This window comes from Canis lupus, chromosome 27 (assembly GCF_048164855.1).
Source record: "Canis lupus baileyi chromosome 27, mCanLup2.hap1, whole genome shotgun sequence".
Lineage (NCBI taxonomy): Eukaryota > Metazoa > Chordata > Mammalia > Carnivora > Canidae > Canis > Canis lupus.
Genome location: NC_132864.1, coordinates 25,086,007 through 25,103,220, shown reverse-complemented (window position 1 = coordinate 25,103,220; position 17,214 = coordinate 25,086,007). Strand labels below are relative to the sequence as shown.

General features: G+C 49.1%; 1 protein-coding gene and 2 long non-coding RNA genes across 9 annotated transcripts in view; 2 read left to right on the top strand and 1 right to left on the bottom strand.

Annotated features, from left to right (window-relative positions):
- Positions 1 to 5,533, top strand: part of WSCD2 (WSC domain containing 2) — a 119,261-nt gene extending 113,728 nt beyond the window's left edge. For all 7 annotated transcript variants that reach the window (XM_072802972.1, XM_072802975.1, XM_072802969.1 and 4 more), the window contains one exon: positions 3,538 to 5,533. In XM_072802972.1, the coding sequence (XP_072659073.1) occupies positions 3,538 to 3,890 (353 nt within the window). In that variant the 3' untranslated portion in view covers positions 3,891 to 5,533. The remainder of the gene's footprint in view (positions 1 to 3,537) is intronic.
- Positions 439 to 8,038, bottom strand: LOC140619508 (uncharacterized). The gene is made up of 3 exons (XR_012019383.1): positions 7,221 to 8,038; positions 1,397 to 1,541; positions 439 to 827 (listed from the first exon to the last, which is right to left on the bottom strand). It is a non-coding gene; the product is annotated as an uncharacterized lncRNA (long non-coding RNA).
- Positions 8,039 to 8,436: 398 nt separating this feature from the next.
- LOC140619507 (uncharacterized) lies at positions 8,437 to 16,597 on the top strand. The gene is made up of 2 exons (XR_012019382.1): positions 8,437 to 8,981; positions 9,207 to 16,597. It is a non-coding gene; the product is annotated as an uncharacterized lncRNA (long non-coding RNA).
- The last annotated feature ends 617 nt before the right edge of the window (positions 16,598 to 17,214 follow it).

Here is a 17,214-nt window from a genome sequence, read left to right as displayed (position 1 = left end):
CCCCTAAAAAGCAGAGTTCCCTAGCAGTTGAGTGCCTCCACCCCACACCCCCACCTGTGCCCTCTTTCCATTTAGAGCTGGGGCACGGCTTTTGTAACCCTCCCCCCCCCCCATTTTTGGTTCTATAACGTTAATTTTACAATCTCCCTGGAGTGGGGCCAAAGCAAAGTTTTATGTGATCTGATTACACAAGGTGAATTGTCCTGGATCTGTTTAATGAAACAGACGGCGTTTAATGATTCCGTGGGGAATTAAGCGCAGTTAAGCTATTAATCAGGCCCTGGTTCCTCTGGACAAGAAGAGGGAGCATGAAGACTGGGGGGTGCCCTGCTGGGCGCACCTGTGTGACCCTTCCGGTGGAACCAGTGCTCATGCTCTGTGGTCTGTGGCTTGGCTTCTTTATGACTCAGTTTGAAGGCAGCAATCAATGACCAGGAATCCTGTGCTAATCAGGACTTCTGAGGGTTTCTTTTTTTTTTTTTTTTTCCTTCTTTTCCACGAAGTTCAGGAGCTTCCAGGGAGGGATCGGTGGGGTAGGTGAACAGCTGCTGCCAAAGCAGCCTGGGGAGCTCTGATCCCAGTGATAATGGGGTAGGGCTGGGTTTGGTGGGGATGGGCATCTTTGTGACACCAGGGTGCCACCATCAGGAATCCTCGTGACAGCAGCTGGCATTTAGTGAGCACCACCTGGGTCCCAGGGGTCCCCTGCCGCAGTCCTTGCCCCTCTGCTTCCGTTCTATCTGCATGGCCAGGATGCAGGTCTTAGCACATTTTGCCAATGGATAAACTGAGTCTCGAGACGGACTGGAGTTCCCAAGCTGCCACAGCTAATGGAGACAGGAAGGGGGTTGTGAATGCGGCTAGTCTGTACCTACCCTCTGTAGGACCCAAAATCAGCCATGAACAGATCCTGAGTCGTAGACTAACACCCAAAGCGAGCAGTGCTCGACTAGGAGCTGGAGCTGATCGGAACAGGAGCTCTGGAAGGGCTTGCCAGGAGGCAGGAGCCAGGCTCAGTCTGAATAGACTGGGTTGGAATCCTGTCTTGGGCAAGCACAGTGTGGCCTGGAACAACTGGCTTCAGGTCTCCCAGCCTCCTTTATCCATACCCCACCCCCACCACCACCACCCCGTGTGTAAAACTGCTGGTAATCCCCACTCTCCAAGCTTCTTGGGAGCACAGTTCCTGCTTGGGAGCAGAAAATGTGAAGTGACTCAGGCACCGTACACTCCCATCCCAGGATGCTGTGCAGTCAGCAAGGGGGCTGTGCCCTCTGCAGCCCATCTGCACCCAAGGCTAGGTCTACCCTCTGTAGGACCCTGACTGCCATGCAGACGGGTCCTTCCTCTTCCCTTATGACCTCCAAGCTGCAACCCTCACCCCTCCAGCAAATACCTAAGGTTAGTCAGAAATGGCCAAGCTTAAAAATCCAATCCGTGTGCTACCAGGCGACTCAGTACCACCTTCATCCGCCTGGGCTTCTGCTAGAAAGGCAACAGGTGTCCTGAGCCATCAGGAATGCGGTGAGGTGACACAGATTCTGAAAAAAAAAATTACAACAGAACATATACATGCTATATGTTCTTCTAATCACTCAGATACATCTGGTCTTAACCCATTACAACAGTATGGGCCCAATTAGCCAGATACCATTGTAAATCATCTACCGTAAGCACGAAAGATCTCCTTGTCACCCACATCAATGTTTTGCAAGGAGCAGTGGTGTTCTGGGGGTGCACAGGGAAGCAGGAGCCTCACCATAGGGTCTAATGTGTTCTGCAAAGAAAGAGGAGCCCTTTATCATGTCACACTTTGGCGGTGGGGAATTCCAGTTTAGTTCAACCACCATTTATTGAGCCCCTGCTGGGGGTAAAACAGTGGGATGTAGGGGGGTGAGGCTACTGCTACCGGAAAAGATCAGGACCTGGAATCAGGTCTGATCTGGATGCTGCTGCCTGGCTGTGTGACCTTGGGGCAGTCACCTTACCTCTCTGAGCTCCCATTTCCTCACTGGTGATATAGGGTCAACAGCAGCCCTTTCCTTTCAGGGTAGTCTTTAGAATTAGAGATCTTGGGTACCCATCACCCAGCAAAGGAGGAGGATTTGGTTATTAACCAGCTGGGACCCCCTAACCCGGCTTGGGAGACTCACAGACCCTCCTTCAATAAGCACATCCCTCTGGACGGTGCAGGGTGGGGTTGCTTCTGTGAGAAGCAGTGGGTCTGGCTTCAGGATTTCAGAACACCTGCCTTGTGACTGTCCAGCGGGGGCTCAGAATCCCTTTCTCCCTTCCCGTCGTCATCAGTGATCACCCCACCTCCCCATCCCCTGCAGCTCCCCAGCTCCCCATTTTGTCCATTTCAGCAGCTCCAGAGCTGGCTGGTGTCTCTTTGAGGTTCTCTCCGGGGCTCCCTAAGGAATCACCCACATTCTTTTGTAGCCTGCCTTTCAAGTCAGAGCATCCCAACACACCTTCTCAATGTTGGTGATGATTCCCCTGCCAGTTTACCATGGTAAGGTAATAAACTCCAAAAATATAAATACACATGATAAAAAGTAGAACAGTAAGGCAAAGATGACAATCTAGATAATCCGACTTAAACTGTACCCCCAGCCCAGTCTACTGGAGAGACCTTCAACAGACATGAGGGGGCTTAGAGGGGGAACGCTGAAGCCCAAAGATTGGCCTCCTGCCTGAGTCTGGGAAAACGATTGTCCTGTCTCAGAACAGAGTAATGGCAGGAATAACAATTGGCAACGTTTGCTGAGCCCCTACTGGGTACGGGGTGCCATGCTAAAACCCTTAGAGGATTTTGTTTGTTCCTCGGCAAGTCACTATTTTTTAAATTTAAATTCAAGTTAGCACAGTAGATTATTCGTTTCAGGGTAGAATTTAAAGTCATCAGTTGCATATGACTTACATCGGGTACGTGCATTTAATGCCCATCGCTCAGTTACCCCGTCCCCCCACCCAAACCTCCTGTGCATTTATCCACTTCTCTATACAAATGTCCTATTACCATCCTGTGCATAGATCCCATTACCAAGCAGGATAACTATTACTGCACAGAGTAGCTTGATAGTCTGAAGCCAGACTGCTCAGTTTCTAATCCTGGCTCTGCCCCTGAGTAGCTGTGTGACCTGGAGCAAATTACTTGACCTCTCTGCGCCTCACTTTTTCTGTTAAGTGAAGAAAATGATGATACCACTATTACTTGGTTAATATAATAACCACTATTACTTGGTTAATATAAATGTATATAAAAATACAGTAATATGCATTGTTGGAGGAGTCTGGGCCATGCATGCAGTAAGCACCCGACAAGTGTTAACTGTTCTCCCTGAAGAGAAGGAAAGGCTCAGAATGCTCCAGATAGAAGCAGCAGCCAGGAGGTGGGGAGGAGTCGGGCCAGGCCAGGGCCTCGAAGGAGTGAAGGCTGTTGCCAGTCACTGACTTCCTGTGTGCCCACCACCATCTGACCCTGGTCCCTTGAGTGCCTCCCCTCTCTGACTGGGCCCTGCCTCTTCTCTGCAGAGTGGCCTGAGTTTGTGAGGAACTACGCCCCGTGGTGGGCCACGCACACGCTGGACTGGCTCAGGTTCGGTAAGAAGGTGCTGGTGGTTCACTTTGAGGACCTGAAGCAGGACCTGTTCGTGCAGCTGGGCCGCATGGTCAGCCTGCTGGGCGTGGCCGTCAGGGAGGACCGGCTGCTGTGTGTGGAGAGCCAGAAGGACGGCAACTTCAAGCGCTCGGGCCTCCGCAAGCTCGAGTACGACCCCTACACGGCCGACATGCAGAAGGTCATCTCTGCCTACATCAAGGTGGTGGACGCGGCCCTCAAGGGGAGGAACCTGACCGGCGTCCCTGATGACTACTACCCCAGATGATGCGTTGGGGGGGGGGGAGAAGTGGGGAGGGGCCGGGGACCCCCGCCCCTCTGTCCTCTCCACTTTGAGGACAGTCCCCCAGCTGCTGTGGGCCTTCAGTGAGTTTCCTGCATGACAGAGGAAGCTCCAGGGAAGAGACTGCCTGCCTGGGCCCTCCCCACCCCACTCACAGCCCCCCTTGGAGATAGAGGGGGCCGCTGCTTTGGGGTGTTGCAACCACATGGACCCTTCTCTGTCTCCCGTGTCCCTACCCTGCTGCCCTGTGGGAGGGAGGGCTCATGGCATCCCCAAGACCCGGCAGCCCCACTGCTGAGGTCGAGGATCTTGATTTGAGAGCTAGGGGGACTGTTGCAGAAGGAAATGGACCCCGACTGTGTCCCCTCCTGGGCCGAGCGTCCACAGCCTGCCCTTTTCTCCTCCGCCCCGGGGAGGCACTGGCACCAATGTGGACTCAGGACACTTCTGTCTGAAGAAAGGCTTCTGACGTTCTCAGTGGGGTGTGGAGGCACTGGTGCTCCCAGTGTGCTAACTGGCACCACCGTGGGTCACACTGCTCCTGAGAAACCATCTGGTTGCCTGACCACCTCGAGGGCCAGAATTCTGTGCTCTTCTTCCCCCGCTTCAGCCAGGAGGGGACCTTGGCATCTTTGATCCCACTTCCAGGGGTTCCTCAGGCACCAACGGTTAGCTCCAGGATGGCCAGCCACATGCCAAATCCTAAGATTGACAGCCCCAGTGACCTCTCTCCATGGTGGGGCCCGATGCATTGATCTTACACTGCCCTCTGACCCCTACCAATGGGTCCTTTGCTATCCGGGTGAGAGAGAAGGGGTGCTCCACATCAGGTTGGACCAGGACCAAAAGAGACCCCCACTACCTTCCCGGACCATTCCCTTGGTCATAGTCCAGTGGGGCCAGCTTCCCTTGGGATGGTTCTTTAAGAGAATGGTTCTTCCATTTCCACACAAACCCTGCTCCCTTGGTGGTAAGATCTCAAACCAAAGGATTCTCAAGGACCTTGGTCGCTAATCCTGTCTTAGAAAGCACTGATTGGGGATCACATCTTTGCCCACCCCACCCCCCGCCTTGGATACCAGTGGCTTCGCATCCGGCCCACACCTGCACCTTTGCCACCATGTAGATGCAAAAGCCATAGGTCACAGATCTTTGCTATTCTGTCTGGAGCAGCCCCCCAGTAGGCTTGGGGTGCAGGTAAATGCTCGTTTCCAAATACCCAAGAGACTACGGAGAAGGCGAGTGTAAAGAGATATATTTTTTTAAGAGGAATATAACTAGTACATTCTGCCCTTTGGCGCCTGGCCACGCAGAGGGAAGGGCTTAGGGCCTGGGCCTGTGGCTCTCTTCCCTGATCCCCTCAGCTGTGGGATTTAGGCCACCCCCAGGGCCCAGCCAGGGGCTGCTGAATGTATTTTGTACCTTGTTTCTTTCCCCCCAGGCTAATTTCTAGTCTTTTGAGAAGCAGTACAGGGCGTGGCCTCCCCTCCCGCTTCGAGGTCCGTCCCCCGGAGACTCCAGGTCCACCACCTGGGCCAGTTCTGTTGGTGGTCACCTCAGGCCACAGGCCTCTGTCTGAAGATTCCTCAGGTCAACACCATCATTAAAAAGAGACTTTGTTTATTCTAGCACATGGTAGAGCGTTGTGTGAGTGTAAGAGAATTGCTCTGGGGGGAGGTAGTTGTGTTTGTGTCTGGGAAGTACAACGTGCCTGTGTGTGTGAAACTGCTCACCTACCCTTGTATGTCTCGAGACGGCGTCCCCCGTGTGGATGTGATGACTGCCCCATTTCTAAGGGGTTGTGTGGGCTCCTGTGTGTGGAATTGTGCACTTGTAGAGGAGGAAAGGGCTCGAGTGTGAACCCCGTGCCAGGGAAGGCGCTTGTTGTGGAGATTGTCAGATTGCCAGATTGTCTCTGGTCTCAAGTTGTGTCTCCTGCCTATGCCTTGTCCTTGGCAAGTGTGCGTCTGTGCGGGGGTGTGGTGTAAACGCCCCTGTATGGGTGTGTGCATGTATGGAGGGGGTTCCCTTCTGTGTGAATGTGCAAGGGACATCCCTGGGTGTGGGGCGCTGTGAATTTGTATGTGCAGAAGGGAAGCCAGTAAGAGCAGAAGAGAAGGCTTCTTTGTCTCCCGGGAGGGACCAGCGTTTCCATACTGCCTTGTGGGCAGAAAGGGGGAGGAAGGGGATAAGCCAAGTGCAGACAGGCAGAGGAAGGGGAGGGAGAGACTTCTCCCCATCATGAGGGATTGCTCAGGATGGGTGGGTGAGGACACCTCCCCACCCCCCGCACCCCAGTCCTGGGTTCTCTGAAGTAGGGAGGGCGAAAGAAGAGCTCAGAAAGCGGGAAGAGCAGGAGGCTGCTCCAGGACCAAGGGCAGGGTCTTTCTCTTCTGGGATTTTGTGTTGGCTTCAGAAATCTAGGAGGTCTCACCAGTCCCCGGCCAAAGTCTCAAGCCAAGTCTGACCTGGTCACAGATGGAGCCTCAATCCTGGAGTCTTGATCCTGGGTGACAGTGGAGCCCTAATTCTAAACACCTGCTGATCCATGATCCTGATCTCCTACAGATTCCCACATCGATTCCATCCCCACATCGAGCCTCGGCCCCACCCGTACCAAGTCTTGACCCAAGTCACTGATGGCACTCCAGCCTGGGTCGTAGGCTAAACTCAGACCTGCCCCCAAACAAATGCTGATCCTGTGTGTGGACTGTGCCTGAATCTGCCACAGCTCTGATTCTGGTTGGAAACTGAGCCCCAGTCCTGGCCCTGGAGGAGTCTTTTCCTTGGCCTCTGGGCCCTCATCTGACCTTAGATTGAGCCTTGTCTCTGGTCTCAAGTTGAGCCCGAAAGCCCTATGCCAATTTCTTTTACCTTTTCCATGATCTCTTCCTCCCTGACCAGAAGCGAAGCAAGCCAGGGCGCATCCAGCCCCACACTCCCTAGACACTGCTGCTCAGATCTCACGGATCCTGTGCCGCGTCCTTCTCCCCATCACAGATGATGGTGGGGAGGAAGGAAGAGATTTTTTTCCAGCCCTTTAGGCTGAGGGTAGGGGTGGGGGGTGGCAAGATGGACAGTTTAGCAACCTCTTCTCTGTCCATCTTTACTGCACTTCAACCGTCTCAAGTCACACCTGTGTTGCAGGCCCAGAAGGAACCAAGGTAGCATCCCCTCATTCCTTCAGCAAATACTTACTGGGCATCTACTATGTACTTGGCACTATTCTAGCTTCTAGAGACTTAAAGAGGAACACAACAGACAAAAAGCCCTGTTTCTGCACAGCTGATACTTCACCAAGTGCTGAGTACATACCCGTAAGTGGTCAGAAAGCTTCTGAGGATGCGATGGCAGGGCAAAGAGGACAGGGGCCCACGGTGGGTCCTGGCCAACCCCGGGAGGTTGTCAGCAACCCCAACAGACAGGAGCGTGGCCCACCGATGCCCGAGATTAGCCGGAACTGGCCTGAGCCCCACCAAGGTCACGGCAGAACCGGGCCAGTCAGGGACTTCTCCAGAAAGTCTCTCTGGCAGAGGGACAGCACCTCTGCATGCATCTGCAGAGGAGGGAAAGCTGGGGAACAGTGGTCGCCCGGTGCAGGGTATGGTACCTGGGGGCAGCTGGGACACCTGGCTCATCCTGCTGTTGTTCCTAGAGGGGAACAGGCCATGCTGGGCATCTGCTGAAGGCTGGGATTGTTCTGGTAATTGGGGGAGGCTGCCACAGACATGTCCCTGGTGGGCAGTCTGGGAGGGGGAGAAGGATGGGGAGGCAGAGGGGTTGCCAGGGGGCATGTCCCAAGGGGACCCATCTCCTAGAAGCCAAGACCCCTTTTCTCTTGCGTTGGTTCTTCCCCATTTTTCTTCATATGCCTCCCAGGTTGCATCTCCCTCTTTCTGGTTTTATTTCCTCCAGCTGCTCATTAAACCTCTTCTCTCTTGTCCTCACCCCCCTCATCCCCCCTATTCATCTTTCTCTCTTGATTTCTGCTGTCTGTGCCAGCATCTCTCCATCTCTTCATCTCTGTCTCTCTGCCTGTCTCTTGCTCGCTCCCTACCGCCTCCCTCCCCACCCGTTTGTCCTCTCTTGCCTCCTCCTCCTCTTCCTGGAGAGTGGGGGCGACTCTGCGGGATGCAGACTCAGGGAGACAAATGCTACCCAGGCCGGTAACCAAGGAAGTGGTTTCCCTAGCAACCGAACTGCAGGCACGTGCTCCACTGCCCTGTCCCTTAGCTGTTCCAGTAAGTCCTCAGAGGGGGAAGGGGGCGCCGAGCCTGGAGACAGGAGTCTGTAAAGACACTGCTGTAGTGACCCTGAGAGGGGACTGTGGCCAGAGACTGGCTCAGTGCCTGCCACTTTGGGGACACTCAAAAATAGGAGGGGTGGGGACAGAGAGAAGCATGTAGAGGAATCCGCAGGACTGGGTGACGGACTGGATGTCGGGGGGAGGGAGGCAGTGCCAAAGGCAGCAGGGGGGCCACCAAGGCTCTGCCTGGGTAGCTGGGCGGGGGGGAGGGAGGGGAGGGTGACAGATGGAGAACTGGAGCTGAGGAGCAGGTGAGGGCGGGAGAGAAGATGGCAAGCTGACACAGCTCCCTGTCCCCAAGCCTTCCCCGTCTAGTTGGGGTGAGACTGGGGGAGGGAAGGTGAAGACAGACACAGAAATATCTCATGCAATTGTCCCTGTACATTGGCAACAAGGAACAGAGAAGGTCAGTAAACTGCTCAGGTGACACAAAAATTGGGTGGCAACACGTAGATTTGAACCTGGGTACAATCCAGAGCCTGTCCAGAAAGTGGAAGACGGAGAGGCTAGAATATGGAAAGAAAGGCAGAGAAAGAGACAGAGAGACAGCAACAGAAGAACAGAGAGAGATTTAAATCACTGATTTGCCACTTTTTCCCCTACCAGGAAAACAAAAATATGTTCCATTTTTGAGAATTGAGGACGGGGAGGGAGTAGACAACAGTGGCCAGCAGAAGGATCGTGGTTGTAGCTATAAATAACTGTCCCCAAAGAAAACACCTGTCAAGATGCATTCCCTTCCTGGGAGAGAAATTGTGTTCCTGGTCCAGGTTGATATTTCAGTGACTGGGGGTGAGGGGAAGGAGGGGAGTGACAGGGGCAAAGGGCAGAAAGTTGATCAATGTAACACGGAAACCTCGCTCAGCTTTTCCCCAAATGCAATAAAACGTGCAGGCGAGGAGAGCTATAAATCTGGATGATAATATCCGTCCTCGCAAAAGCAACATGTTTATTTATCATGTTTGCACGTTTACTATTTCCCCTCAAATTTACAGTCTGCAATCTGCCGGCGTGCAGGAGGAGAAACATGGAAATGAGAACTAGCAGAACATTGAGGAGGAAGAAATGATAAACTATTTATCCCCCGACTCCACCTCCACACCCTGGCACCTTAAATCCAATTTCAAACAAAGGTGGGGACTGATTGGAACGGGCCTGCACATCTCTGCTCTGGGCCTCTGCCGGCTAATTGAAATGAACAGTCCTCACGGAATGGGATGATTTTTGTGTCTTCTGGAGTCATTTGCCAAACAATTACAGGGAACAGTCAACCACAAGTGAGAGGGTCCATTTCAATGGGGACCAAACTGGGATCCTCTGTGCTTGCCGGGAGGCAAAGGTGTGTTTGTGGTTGTCTTACTGATGACCACTGGCCCAGGTCTGGGCATCGCTACAGCAGAAGCGTGCAAAAGATTGTTGGTATCATCCACGCATCCCAGCATTTCGCGCATTATGATCTCGGTGACCCCTAGAACTGGCTCAGGACCTGGCACATAGCAGGTGCTAAGCAAATGTATGTGGATTTTTCTGAATATGTGGATTCAGGAATATTAAAGGATATTTAGAAAAGCCACAAGTCATCAGCCAACACAGACCCAAGTTACTATTCCCCTTCTTGCCCTGAATTTTATCTGCAGTAATACTGAATTAATTACTGACTGCCCCCCTCCCTTTTCTTGCATCCTCAAAGCCAATAATGTAGCACAGCCCACTCATACTGGCTCTTGAGAACCAGTCATGTGCATCTCTTCTCAAATTCACATTCAGTGATGCTGTGCCGATAGCCTGATAGGCTGTGGTGAGAATATTTACACCATGGAAATTGGCAAATCAGGCAGATTTGTCTTTCATGGGGGATGGGGGATAGCCAGTCAAGCATTTACCAGCACGCTGCTGCCCAAAGCACACAGGCACAGGCTGTGCTAGTGCTTGTCTTGTATTCATACCACCCCCTCCTCCTGGAAAGGCTTTATCTGGTTAATGTCTTCCCCTCCCTAGGACTTGGCTCAGGCTCTTCCTCTTCCAGGCAGCCTCCCTGGATTATGAAGACCACATTCAGTAACTCTTCTGACCTTGATCATAGCTTTGGATGTGGCTTTTTTTTTTTTTTTTTTTTTTTTTGCTATCACTTGAGTAATTTGGAATCTCTCTCTCACCAGGACATGAGCTCTATTAGGGTAGAAACCATATCTTCACCTCTGTATTTCCATGGCCCCCAGCACAGACTAGGTAATAAGCAAATACTCAGCCAATGAAAGAATTAATCACATTTAACACCATCCACCAACCTTAGGGCTACAAACTTTGCAGTGAATGAATAGCAGGATCCACCTGCCCAAACAATGGCCAATAAGGGAAATAGGAAACTACTCATGAGATGAGAGTAGCTAATATTTACTGAGGAGAAATTATATGCTGGGGTGCTTTTATTATATATAAAATTATATGGAGCCAGGAGCCTGAATCACCAGGACCCTGGCAGGCAGAGGACTCAGTCTTCCCATTTTACAATCAGGTAATAGAGGCTCAGGGAAAGTCAGTAATTTGCCCAAGGTCCCACAGCTAGGAAACGATGGAACTGGACTTTGAACTCAGGCAGTCTAACTTCAGAGTCCTTATATTTAGCAGATACACTGCATCCTAGGAGGACAGATGAGCCCCAAGCCAAGAAGGAAGGGACAGGTCTGGCAAGGCGTCAGGGAGAAGACAGACTGTAGCACAGGAGACGGTGGAGGGAAATAAACTATGTGAAGGGGTGGCCTTTCTGGGGCCGAGGACCTGCGGGGTAGGGCAGGGAAGTGAGGCTGCCCCCTGGGAAAGCAAGCAGGGAGGTGGTGTGCCAGGCGTCTCTGGGTTCTAAGCAGCGAGGCTGATTTATAGATCCCCATGGCAACTGCTAAGCAATAATCTCTTACTCCACAGCTCAGTGCTTCTCTAGAAATTCTTTCCTCCTCCCTTCACTGCCACTCCCCCTAGCCCACGGAGGCAAGGTGACAGCTTCTTCCCCAGGAGAAACTGTGCTGGAGAAGAAAGGATGGGCCCAGGAGAAGGGACATTGGAGTGGAGCGGTGGGGGAGGCATAAGAAAAGAGAAAGAGGGGCTTAAGACCCCAAAGGTCCAATCATCAGATTGGAAAAGGATTGCAGAAGGGGGTTTTCAGACCACCATAAAAATCTCACGAAAACCATGAATTACCTCCCTCGAAAAATGTGACCATGCACATATACTCACACATACAGAGTTTTGTGTAGTTTCAGGGAGTGTGTAAATCCCTTGGGATCTAAAGTAGAAAATTAAAAAAATCATCTAATCTAGTGGCTTCCAAATTAGGACAATGGAATCCTATCTTTAATCAAGGCCAAATGTGATGCCTCTAATAGTGGGTTCCCATCAGGGGCAATCTTGCACTCCAGGGGGCATTTAGCAATGTCTGGAGATATTTTTGGTTGTCACAACTGGGGGGAGGGAGAGGTTCTACTGGCACCTACTGGGTAGAGACAGGGGATGCTGCTCAATATCCTACACAGCACAGAACAGCTCCCACCATGATACGAAAGGATTTGACCAAAAAGGTTAGTAGTGCCAAGGTTGATAAACCTTGGTATAATATCGAAAAAGGGGAGCTATTCATTCATTCATTCATTCATTCATTCATTCACTCATTCAGTGAAGTGGATGAGGAGTGGGGGTATGGAGCTCCTCTTGCATCAGACAAACCTGACTCCCATTTGGACTCAGCTGTGACCTGGGGCCAACTGTTAAACATCTCTGAGCTTTAGTTTCTTCATCTCTAAAATGAAGGTTATCATGAAATATAACCATGAGGCTTGCTATACTGAGCACGGGACCATATGCACCCGGGAAGCAAAGAACAAGGGTGTTGTACTCTTTATTGTCATATTATTAATGGTGGTGTGGAAGATTTCACAAGTGAGGGATCCAATCTGTAATAACTCAGAGAAGCATCTCTCCCTGGCTAATGTGAGGGACCAGGGACTGCTAGGGACTCAATGTGTCCTCCCACAGTGTATCATTGTAATCCCCAGTGTGATGGTATCAGGGTGTGGGGCTTTTGGAGGTAATCAGGATTAGATTAAGTCACGATGGTATTAATGCCCTTATAAAAAGAGGAAAAGACACAAGATCAAGATCACTCCACTACTCTCCCTCCCTCTACTATGTGTGAGGGCCCAGCAAGAAGGCAGGAAGAGGATCCTTCCCAGCCTCCAGAACCATGAGAAATAAATGTATTCTTTAAGCCCCTGTGATGTACTGTTATAGCAGCATCCACAGACATGTTTAAGCCAAGAGGGGTCTTGTTGAACTGAAAACCTAGCACAACAGTGTGACCATGGAACTGTATTCCCCTGTGTAGTTTATAAACTAGCCCTGAAATATATGAACATCTCTCATCAATGTCAAATGTGACACTTGTCACAAGGACTGCCTTAAGACACACATCCCCTTGTGGGCATGTCTGGTCTGGCAGTTTATAGAAAGCTCCACCTTATAATTGCCTACCTCTACTTCCTACATTCACCAATTAGAATCCCAACATCCATCTTTGGGATGATTTTAATTTAAGAAATCTGTATTGCCTGCGTTTGCTTGGGAGTCTCCTAAAAGCAGAGCCTGGGACAAGGATTTGTGTGCAGGCCATTTAATCAAGAGGGAACACATGGGAGCAGGAAAAAGGAGATAAGAAAAGGCCAATGTTAGTTCTCTTATGAAGGTCTCAGCGGTAAGCCACGGTGGGGAAGGAAAGGGGCGACTCCACCACTCCTGAAGAGTATACAGAATGCCTCCCAGACCATGCACTGAGGAGAGGAGCATCTGCCCATCTGCTCTCCACCTTCTCTGGTCAGGGGTTGTCAGTGGGGCTTTGAACTCTCTTGTATGGGCCCACATGAGATGCAGCAGGAGTTCATGGCACTGGAGAGGCCCAGGACCACAAGTAAGGTGTGTGGTGCACACTTGAGGCAAGGTAGGAAGAGGATGTGAATGGGGGTCCCCTACACAGAACTGTCCACACCAGCCACAACTGAAATCTGAAGTGAGCTAACAAGGGTATGGCACCATGGACATAAGATCCCCTTTCTGGGCTCAAGTCTCACCTCTGCCAATGATGAAACTCTTGAGTGTCGGGGTTCTCTTCTGTAAGGTACGAATAATAGTACCTATCTCATAGAGCTGCTGGGGGAGTGGGCAGAGCTTATGTTTTTGTTTTTGTTTTGTTTTTTTAAGTTTTTATCCATTTACTTGAGAGAGAGAGAGAGAGAGGGAGAGAGAGCATGAGCAAGGGGGTGGGGGCGGGCAGAGGGAGCCTGACATAGGACTCGATCCCAGGACCCCAGAATCATGACCTGAGCCAAAGGCAGATGCTTAACCTACTGAGCCACCCAGGTGCCCCTGAGCTTATGTTTTTTTAAAGCATACAGTAGGTGCTCAGGAAACAGGAACAGTCACCTTTCTGCCTGTGCAGCAGCCCCAACCTGAAAGCAGTTTTTCTTGGCTGTGCAATCTGCCTCACTTTTGTGAACCTGTCTGACATGATTTATGCCACAGAATGAATTCCTAGGAAGCAAAATTGGGAGATTCTGAGGGACTCTGAGACAAAGTATGAAATGGAGGACACGTTGGCAGGGAGGGGTTGGGAGTGAGTCACAAGGAGGCTCTTTGGGGATTAATGCCACCATAATGGTCTTCACTGAGGAGCTCATTTGACACATCCCCAATCCTTTTCTGTGGCTCACTTCTGGAACAGGTTCCAGCTGATGTTGGCTCAGCTAGAATGGATGAAAATCTTCCTTTTTCCACTCTTCCAAATAGAAAAACCACGAGACCGGCTTCAGTAGAAGGTCTCAAATTCAGATGCCTAGGGGAGCCAGCTGAATGCCATAAATGAGTTAAGTGTGCAGTAAGTACACATACTGAATACAAAAGAATATTCTTTTTCCATAAAGAATTATATTCTCCTTTTACTTTCTTGAAACATAGGGCTCTCATATCCCTTCTTTAATTTTCACACTTTTACTAGAGACATGTCCAGAGAAAGTATTCTCTACTATAAGAAAAATATACCAGTGCATTATTACATAGCAGCCAACTCGGCATTGGTGTTGGGGAAGCAATAGGGAGAGGATGGGAATTCTATATCCCACTGGTGTCACAGAAAATCATGGAGTAAGCCACTCAAAGAATCAACCTTCACTGAAACCACCATTAACTTGCAAAGACTGAGAAAATAAACTCTGGACAAAATCAAAGCTTTGAAACCTAATCCAAGACTTCTGGCAACCAGGGCAATGCTTAATGAAGAAAATAATTTAAGGACTGAATTTCTGCATTTTAAGGAAATGACAGGACTTGGGTTTCTGCCTATGGGAATAACAAAGGAGACACTTCAGTGACCACACATGACAAGGAATACCATCTTTACAGGGTGGGGCAAAGCGGGGTGGTATGAAAAAAATCACTAAACAGACAGTTGCAGCCCCCAACCATCAATAAGTTTAAACTTTAGGGGGAGGGGGAAGAATCTGATTTCCAGAGTTACTACATTATAATACTCAAAATGCTGCCTGTAAAGAATTACAAGGCATGTTAAGAAACAGGAAAGTATGGCCCATCACCCATCCATTCCTTTATTTGCTTGTTCACTCACTCCTTGGAAATTCATTGGCTTACAAACTACTCATCACCACATCCTCACTCACCAGTGAATTCTATTTATCCAACATACTCCACAAACAAGTTCAACCCTCCCTCAGATCCAGGCTATCCCACAAGGACTGAACCACAGAGTGGCTTTTTCAGTGACTCCTCCTTCATTCTAAATCAATTCATTCCACTCTCCCTCATCATGGAACTAAAGTTTGCTTCAGAAAGACCACCTAAACAAGGCTCTCCCTTCTCCAGGTCTCAGTCTCCCGCTCTGCAAAACCAGTGTGCTGAAGTGGGCAATTCCCTAAGGATTTAGTCATCCTGGTAGTGAGAAGACTAGGGGCATATGCAGGACTTGGCATCACACACACTGACCCACTGGGGGAACAAGGCCCAGAGAAAGAAAGGGCCTTTCCCAAGGGTACACCATATTTCATACCTACTTTCCCTGATGTCAAAGCTATGAATCAGAGAGCTATCACCCACCATATGCCCCTTCTCTGCACATTGATGGTCTGAATGAACTAATGCCACTATTTCCTGATGGAAAGATGATCTGGAAGATACCATACCCACTTCCTTGCCTCAGTTGGCTCTCCTGGACAGCCAGCCATACCATCCTTCTCTTGCCTCCTAGGGCTGTGTAAAGTGTTTAATTAATAAACACACCTTTAAAGCAAGCTAATGTTAAACAGCAATGTTTAAGTGCTAATTATTGTTATCATAGGCCACTTTCCACCTCATTAAATGCATGGATTTGGTAATTGTTAGCTAATTCCCAAGAAGAAACCAGGAGCCCCTCAAGTGTTAGGGTTGCTTCTTTCCCCAGAAATTCACCCAGTTTCCAAGCCACAGGACGGCAAGCTGGTTTGTCTGAAAGCTCTAATGAGGGCTCCTGTGGAAAGCGTATAGGCTCTGCCTTTATCCTTGCAGGTTAAAGTCTCAGCCTTGACATTTACTTCCCTGATGTGTGTCATTAGGAATGTTGCTCCATGTCTTTGAGCATCTGCTTCCTAGTCTAGAAAAGGAGACAAATGTATGCAGATCATTTGATCCGCTAAAGGGATTTGATTATCAATATTAATATTTCTTTTACCATTAGCTCAGCGTTTTCTTTTGCTTTTTGGTCGGCTTTATTGAAATATATTTTACATATGACAAAAGTTGCCAATTTCAGGTATAATGAGTTGATGAATTTTAATACTCATGATATAATAATATGACTACCATCAATATGATGCTATAGAACATAACCATTTCCCCAAAAAAGTTCTTTCAAGCCATTGGCAGTTAATTTCCTCCTTCCACTGCATTCTCTCCCCTTGGCCCCCTGGAAACCACTGGTTTGCTTTCTATCATGATAATTTTCCAGAATTTCATATAAATGGAATCATACAAGTCTCTCTTCTTTCACCTAATGCTTTTGTGATTTATCCAAAATGTCGCATGATCTGTATCAGTAGTTCATTATTTTTCATTGCTAAGTAGTATGCCATTTATGGACATACTGCATCATTTTTTTAACCCATTCACCAACTGAGAGCAATTTGGCTTCTTTTCACTATGGAGTTATTATCAGAAAAGTTGGTATAAACGGCATATGAGTTTTTGTACAGACATAAGTTTTCATTTTCTTGAATAAATACCTAAGAGTGGAATTGCTATTGGATCACAAATGGATGTTTAACATTATTTTAAAAAAATAAACAAACCTGCCAAACCATTTTCCAAAAGGACTACCTCATTTTGTATTTCCACTAGCAGTGTATGAGAGTTCAATTGCTCACATCCTCACCAACTCTTGGTATTGCCTTTTTGCTTTTAGATATTCTAGTACCTGTGAGTGGTATCTCACTATGGTTTGAATTTGCATCTCTCTAATGGTGAATGGTGTTGCACATCTTTTCATGTACTTATTAGTTCTATAGTTTCTTTGAAGGGTCTATTAAATACTCTGCTCTTTTTTCTTCAGGACATCTTTCTCATAAAACTACTACTTTCAAGAGAAGGACACATAGCTGACTTTCCTAACACATAAAAACAGACACAGACAGTTGGACAAAATGAAGAGACAGGTATAAGTCCCAAATGAAAGAATGGGACAAAAGTCACAGCAGTAGAGCTACATCAAACAGAGATAAGCAATATGCCTGATAGAGAATATAAAGTAATGATCCTAAAGATACCCACTGGACTTGAGAGTGGAGGATCCTAGGGCAACCCTCAACAAAAGGATAAGATATATAACAAAGAATCAGAGATTAAAACAGTAACTGAAATTAAAAATACACTAGAGGGACTAAAGAGTAGAGAAGAGAAAGCAGAAGAACAGAGCAGTGA